Below are 8,243 nucleotides of genomic sequence, written 5' to 3' on the forward strand. Positions count from 1 at the left end.
ATACAGTCACTACCCACAAAGAGTTTACGGTCATAGGAACATTGCAAAAGACTCTCATACCCCTGCTGCTCATGCAAAAACAATAATGACAGTATTTAATAAAAGCAGTTAGTGAGCATAGCATTTTTATGCTATGATTATTATGTTCAAGGTTATTGGTTTTGAACCATTTGAAATCATTATTTTCAAATTTCTCATTCCTTATTTGAAAAAGACCCAGCTTTAACAGATTACATACGCGGATAGTAGTTGCAGTGCTTTCAGGCAGTTTAATGGAGCCCCTAAGTTTAGCTAAAGATACGAGCATTTAGTTGTGTGCCTGCACACTGATTAATTATGAAAAGAAATATCAGCAGTGGTGTGTTTGTGGAATCACCGAAGAGTGAGGCAGAATGCAAAGTCACACGAGTCAAGGGAAACGGGTAGAAAAGGCATCCACTACAAAATTGTCATCATACCTGCCACTGTAATTCCTATTGCTGTGAAGCGATTTCTTTTAAATGACAATTTTAAGATTTTCTTCTAAGTGTTTCTAAATAACTCCCAATTTGTATAGACGTTCTTTGGGCAGCAATTGCTTGTACTTTAGAAGTGGAAATTGTGCCGAAGTAAATTCAAAAGATGCAGCATTAACACTTTATTTAGAAACACCATTCAGTGAAAAGGTCACCACCTCACTGTGTACCCTGAAGAGCCCATAAACATCAACATAAATAGAAATTAAGTGTAACAAGATCAGATATATAATTATATATTGAAATGCTGAATTAAATTCTTGCTCTTCTACCTTAAAGCAAAATAAATAAGACTTTTCTCATCCTTGTTTCTTTTATCCCTAATATACCAAAGTTTGTCTTAAAATAGAAATTCAGCAATTACACTGAGTCACTGTGGCAGCTGAGGATGCTACCCTTTCTTTTCTTCCCTCTCTCTCCTTTGAGTATCTTACCTCCTGATGTGAAGATGGGGATTAATCAGAAACTGTGGTTGGGAGGAAGTGGCTTTTAGAAGGCTTGCAAGACCTTCTAAAATGGTAAGGAGGAGTTCAATGGGGAAGTAGTTCCATGGGAAAGGAAATGAAATAGCTGACGGTCATGTCAAGTATGAGGCCCAGATAAGAGGTTAATTGGAGACAAAGAGTGCGCTGGATTGTAGCAAGAGAAGCAGTGTAGCTTAGTGACAAGAGCACAGGTTTGGGAGTCAAAGGACGTGGGTTCTAATCCTGGCTCCACCACTTGCTGTGTGACCTTGGGCAAGCCACTTAAGTGCTCCGTGCCTCAGTTACCTCATCTGTAAAATGAGGATTTAGACTTTGAGCCCCACGTGGGACAACCTGATTACCTTGTATCTATTGGTGCTTAGAATAGTGTTTGGCACATAGTAAGCTCTTAACAAATACCATTATTATTATTATTATTATTATTATTATTACTATAAGAGAATGGGAAAGTAAGGAGACAGGAGAGAGCCTGAAATTTAGTGGTTAGGAATTTTTGTTTACTAGTGGAGAGAAATGGGTTGCCTTTGGGGGCTTCTGATACTGGGAATGGCATAACAGGAAATGCTGAGTTTTAAATAGAGGAAAGGAAAATAATGAAAGATGCTCTATTCTATCATAATCTCCTTGACCCCTAAACTGCCTTTAACACTGTAGTTGACTTTTGGACCTTGGCTTCACTGACTCACTGATCTGGTTGAATTCCCACTTCTGTGCTGGTGCTTTCTCAGTCTCCTATGTCCCTGTGACTCTTCTTCCTCCTATCACCCTTATTCTAGATAACTCATGAGGTTTAGTTCTGGGTTCTCTGTTCTTCTTGTCCTAAAGTGATTCTCTCAGGAAGCTCATCTATCATATGATTTCAGCTTCCACCACTAAGCGGTTGACTTGTAAATCTCCCTTACTAGCCTTGATCTCCCATCTGCCACACCATCTTGCTTTTTCTCTCACCTCCAAGACATCTCCACATAGATGCCTCTTGTCAAAGAGTAGTATTTATTGAGTGCCTACTGTCTGGAGAGCTGTGTACTAAGCACTTAGGAAATAACAATTGAGGTTGAAGGCACAATCCCTGTCTTGGAGGAGTTTACAATCTAGCAAAGGGGGAAGATGCAAAATAGCAGAGCATGTATGTCTGTAGGTACAAAAGTGAGCTGCGGAGTGACTGTAAGTTGTGAATGCTTAAGTGCAGAAGCGGCCAAAGGTCTAGAGGGGAGGAGACAGTGAGTGGGTCCAATGGGAAGGTATTGAATACCTGGGGAGAAGAAGAGGTAATTGTGTGAACCCTCCTGGAAGAGGTGAGATTTCGGAAGGAATTTGAAGATGGGGAGAGCTGTCGCCTGGTGGATTTTAAGAGGAGCGTTTTTCTAAGTAAGTGCTCAATAGATACCACAGTTACTCTTATTTTACCTCAGCAGAGGTAAAAGTAATTGGGAACTCTTCAAGGTGCCTTTTGGTTAAAAATGTCAATGCAGAAATAGACATTCTAGTCTGAATTGTTGGAATCTCATGTGGCCAGGCCAGACGTCAGAATGAGCTGGGAGGGGAATACGGAAGGTCAGCATAGAAATTCCCGCACACGGATGCAGCCCTGGGTGGCCAGGGTGCTGCAGTGCATCATCGTCTGTGCCACCTGTTTGGATGCAATTCCTGCATGGATCCAGGACTGTGGGGGGAGGGGAGAGGGAAAAGGGGACACTCTGAGCTCTCAGGCCCCCAAAGCCCCCTTGGATGCCACCTGCCTTCAATTGGCTATTATTAAATAACTCTCATCTCTCAAGATAAACTCTTCACATTGTAAAATGTATCCTTTCCCATACTTCTTTTCAAATCGGTTTCACTTGAGTGCAGTGATACACTGACCATGAATTTCCATACTTTAATTCACATCCTGCTGTGCTTTCTGCTTATTTATATAGCAGCACAAGCAATCAGGCCCATGGAAGTTGTGCATTAACCCTGGCTTTCTGCCCATCCACCCACCCCACTTTCCACAAGTCCTAAAACCCTTTGCAGGACAGAATACTGTCAAATATTCTGATTGCAGTTTTTGAAGTTAAACAATTCATGCTTTCCCACAAAGAAGCTCAAAATTATTTTTGTACCATATTGAAACCTATGAAATCCAAATATTAATATGAAGATTTCCCTTTCCTCTAACACATATCCATCCCCATGAGATTTTTCCTTTAGATGATTTCTGCATTTGCTTAAAGGATTCTGTCATTCAGATTGATAATTACTTTCTTTTGAAGAGCTCTTCTAGCTAGTTGCCAGAGATGGACTTCTTCAGAAGGGCAGAGAAAGAGGAAAATCATTTAGCGTATTCCCAAGAAAGTATATGATATAGAGGCAAGAATTAGATTCTGAGCCCATCGGCTCATCAAAAAGTATGTCCCTTTTCCTTTATCATATCATTCCCCGGGATTTTTTTTTTCTTCAGATTTCTTCACTTGCTTGTGTGATTCCTGCTCTTGGGGTGGTTTTGAAGTTTGTTAGCACTTGCTCATTGCAACTTAATTTCTTTCATGCCTTCAGAAATCATTAATGACCTTTCATTCTTGAGCCATAAGCAGAGACACGTACTTTATTTTTGTAGTGGCTCAGAATATATAAAACAAGTGTATCCGAGCAGCTCCCGACCACTTTCCTTTTGAAATCTTCTTCTTCTCAAAAATCCTTTTGTGCATCATTTTTCTGTGGAACAGAAGCAGAATAATGGAGACAGAACACTTCTGTTCCTTATTTCTTTGAACGGAGACATGTGATTGAAACTCTCCTCCTAACATGCTGGCAACAGATTGAAAGGTTTCCCTGCTGGTCTGCATCTTGCCCTGAATGTGGATTTCCTGGACAGAAAACCCAGGCCCAGAGAGGATACAGGCAGATGCAGTATCCAGGCAAACACTCTAATTCTTCTGAAGAAGATGCCACAGTCCACTCTCTCAGGCATTGAGTAAGCCCCGTATTCATTCATTCATTCAATCGTATTTATTGAGTGCTTGCTGTGTGCAGAGCACTGTACTAAGCACTTGGGAAGTACAAGTTGGCAACATATTAAATGCTGAGGATAATTTCATGCCCACAATCCACTCTATTTTAGACACTGAATAAGCCCCATATTAAATGCCGATAAGAGTAGGTGATAGTTACATGCCCACAGTCCACTCTATCTCAAACACTGAATAAGCCCAGTAGTATTAAATGCTGAGGAGAATAGGTGATAATTACGCACTCTCTTACACACGGAGGTTTGAGGATGAAACTTCTGACCCTGCAGCCCTATCCATGTAAATTCATTCATTCATTCATTCAATCGTATTTATTGAGCGCTTACTGTGTGCAGAGCACTGTACTAAGCGCTTGGGAAGTACAAGTTGGCAACATATAGAGATGGTCCCTACCCAACAACGGGCTCACAGTCTAGAAGGGGGAGACAGACAACAAAACAAAACATGTGGACAGGTGTCAAGTCATCAGAATAAATAAATGGGTATGATTGAGCTCTTCGGGGAGAGCCATGAGGTGACTGGCTCAACTTAGCAATCCTACAGAAGACGCAAGCCTGAGCACCACCTTCCCCAAGCTGTAACGAATACTTGCATCTTCTGTAGGACTGCTAAGTTGAGCCAATCACCTCATGGCTCTCATTGGCTTTCCTCTCTGGGTGGTCCTCAACTCTTTGTATTGTGAGCCCCCGAAGAGCTCAGTAAATACAATTGAATGATTTGACCTCAGGTCCAGGAGCAAAGTCCTTTCACCATTTCTGCGAAAAAGTCTCCATTAAGGCTTAGAACAGTGCTCAGTGCTTGGCACATAGTAAGCACTTAACAAATACCATAATTATTATTATTAATAATCAGGGTCTGATGCCATTTTGTAATATGCCCCACGTGGGTCAAACCGTAGATATTAAGGCCATTAGCTTTCTTTGTCTTTTCAGAAATTCAGTATTAAAATGAATTCTCAGCATGTTTCCATCAATTAATCAATCAGTGGTATTTATGGAGTGATTACCATGTGCAGAGCACTGCACTAAGCGCTTAGGAGAGTACAGTACTCTGGAGCCAGTAAATGTGACCCCTGCCCATAAAGGACAAAATTTCCCATTTGAAAAATGTGTTATAATAACGAATGCCCTTGACCCCCGAAGATAAAGCTTTTCCGATTGTCTTTATTTTTGGAAGGCAGGGCAAGCAAAGAGTTTCCCCACAGCACCTGTATATATGTATATATGGTTGTACATATTTATTACTCTATTTATTTATTTATTTATTTATTTTACTTGTACATTTCTATCCTACTTATTTTATTTTGTTGGTATGTTTGGTTCTGTTCTCTGTCTCCCCCTTTTAGACTGTGAGCCCACTGTTGGGTAGGGACTGTCTCTATGTGATGCCAATTTGTACTTCCCAAGCGCTTAGTACAGTGCTCTGCACATAGTAAGCGCTCAATAAATACGATTGATTGATTGATTGATTGATTGAGATCTTATCTAAAGCAACAGAGATAAGAGATGAGAACGCAGGTCTTCCGATTCCTCAGCCCAGGCTTTTGTCCTGAGTTTCCCCAAAAGATACTAATTCCCAAAAGGGCCAGAGGTTAAGGCAGTGGGTCCCTCCCACCCTTTCTGGAGCATACACATGTCTAATCCCGGCTCCACCACTTGTCTGCTGTGTGACCTTGGGCAAGTCACTTCACTTTTCTATGCCTCAGTTCCCTCATCTGTAAAATGGGAATTAAGACTGTAAGCCCCATGTCGGACAGGGTCTGTGCCCAACCAGATTTGCTTGTATCCACCCCAGAGCTTAGTACGGTGCCTGGTACACAGTAAACACTTAACAAATGCCACAATTATCATTATAATTATTATTATTATCTTTCAGCTCACACCAGACTGTCTCCATTGCCTAGTGGGTAGAGCATGGGCCTGGGAGTAAGAAGGTCATGAGTTCTAATCCCACCTCAGCCACTTGTCTGCTGTGTGACCTTGGGCAAGTCACTTAACTTCTCTATGCCTCAGTTCCCTCATCTGTAAAATGGGGATGAAGACTGTGAGCAGCCCTATGGGGGACAGGAACCAAGTCCAACCTGATTAGCCTGTATCTACCCCAGTGCTTAGAACAGTGCCTGGCACATAGTAAGCACTTAACAAGATCCATCATTAGTATTAGTAGTAGTATTAAACTGTAAGCTCATTATGGGCAGAAAATGTGTCCATTATATTGTATTCTCCCAAACTCTGCCCACAGTAAGCATTCAATCATCATCATCATCATCATCAATTGTATTTATTGAACACTTACTGTGTGCAGAGCACTGTACTAAGAGCTTGGGAAGTTCAATAAATGTGATTGCCTAACTGACTGTCTCCAGTCCGATCATCTTGTATCTACCCCAGCTTTTAGCAAAGTGCTTGGTACAAAGTATTTAGTAAATAATAATAATAATAATAATAATAATAATCGTGTTTGTTAAGCGCCTGCTGTGTGCAAAGCACTGTTCTAAGCGCTGGGCAGGTTACAAGGTGATCACATTGTCCCAGGCAGGGCTCACAGTTTTAATCCCTGTTTTACAGATGAGGTAACTGAGGCCCAGAGAAGTGAAGTGACTTGCCCAAATCAATCAATCAATCGATCGTATTTATTGAGCGCTTACTGTGTGCAGAGCACTGTACTAAGCACTTGGGAAGTACAAGTTGGCAACATATAGAGACAGTCCCTACCCAACAGTGGGCTCACAGTCTAGAAGGGGGAAGAAAAATAAAACCACAGGGCTCATCACACAGCTGAGAGTTGGCAGAGCCCGGATTTGAACCCATGACCTTGGACTCCAAAGCCTGGGCTCTTTCCACTGAGCTGCCATAACACTTACCACTCCAGCCCTGCCAAGCTTTTTTTAGATGGAAGCAGGTGTTGTAGTGGTTGTAGGGTTTTGGACCTGGGCTACCATCCAGATTGCCCTGGTCACAATGGCCTGGTTTTCTTACTTCTGCTGAGAGCAGGAGGGATCAGGAACTTTCTTGTCTTTTCCCGCTAGGCCCGAGTGCTGGAGAGCCATGCTGGGAGTCTGCCTGCAGGACTGCAGGCGTCTAATTGCACAGGTTTCTGAAATGCTCTTTAAGGGGCAGATTTAGGCCATCCAATGACAATGAAGCAGGTCATTTTTTTCATTTTTCATTTTTAGGTTACCCCAGGATGTCAAAAATCATGGTATTTATACACCTAAAAATGGAAGCAGTGTGTGTAACTCAGCAGCCTCATCCTGGGATATTGACGACTTATTGGGATGGTGTAAATTCTGCAAAGAAACCGACAATCTGGGGGTCCGGAGCCGATATACCGGATCAACTAACGATAGCAAAATAAACAGTTCTGACCATGCATGTTTTCATTGTTCTATTGATATGGTAACCCTGATGAGCCAACGGGCACCACTGTAGCTGCCGCATCGCTGCGGACTCTCGGGGGCCTCTGGACACCCTGGGAGCTGTGCCCCGAGCGGTTCCGCTTCTAACGTCTTTCTTCGCTCCCTTGCCACAGGCTACGCATCGAAACAGAACTGTGAGCCAAAATCTCAGCACAAGGGACAGAAAGTCGGTGCCTATTCCCTCCGAGGACCATTTTAGACTCGCCCCGGCAGACCCCACCGGCCTCTACGAAAGCCAGTTATCGAGCCCATGCCTAAGTAGTCTACGGAAGGAAAAGGAAGGTGTGGACGTCATCCAGCCCCCAAGAGGCAGCGAAGCCCTTACCCTGGCTGTCGCCCAGAAATCCCTGCCCGACGGCATCCAGCACTTCGACCAGCAAGTAGCCAAGACCGCAGGACCTTCTGGACCCCCAGAGACAGGGCAGGAACAGCCCCTCCGGGCCCGCCATTACTCCACCTTCAAGGGCAGACTGGGCCAGCCCCCCAGGGGGCCCATCTCTTTGCACATGTACAGCAGGAAGAACGTTTTTCTCTATCCCAGTTTACACACCACTGAGCTACAGACTCAAGGCCAGCAAGATGGGTAACGGGGTCTTTTCCCTTCCTGAAGCAGAGCAGGAGGGAAGGCGATGTGGGCACAGGTTTCTCATACAGCCTTATGCCACTTCTTTGTTTGGACCCGTTGTTTACATTGGCTTTGAGCTTCTTTTCTTTTCCATTTGGGAGGAGGGTGGGAGGACGGACAAGAGTGGTCATTTAATTAGATCGAACCGCCTCACTGATGGGATGACTTATGGAATAAATAGGACCACCTCTC

The 8,243-nt window shown here is 43.3% G+C and overlaps 1 protein-coding gene across 1 annotated transcript in view; it reads left to right on the forward strand.

Moving 5' to 3' along the window:
• Window positions 1-7,640, forward strand: part of CCSER1 (coiled-coil serine rich protein 1) — a 430,751-nt gene extending 423,111 nt beyond the window's left edge. The window contains exon 11 of the mRNA XM_038755278.1: window positions 7,540-7,640. Coding sequence (XP_038611206.1) covers window positions 7,540-7,625 — 86 coding nt within the window. The 3' untranslated portion in view covers window positions 7,626-7,640. The remainder of the gene's footprint in view (window positions 1-7,539) is intronic.
• Window positions 7,641-8,243: the final 603 nt, after the last annotated feature.

Source organism: Tachyglossus aculeatus, chromosome 12 (genome assembly GCF_015852505.1).
Source record: "Tachyglossus aculeatus isolate mTacAcu1 chromosome 12, mTacAcu1.pri, whole genome shotgun sequence".
NCBI classification, from domain to species: Eukaryota; Metazoa; Chordata; class Mammalia; order Monotremata; family Tachyglossidae; genus Tachyglossus; species Tachyglossus aculeatus.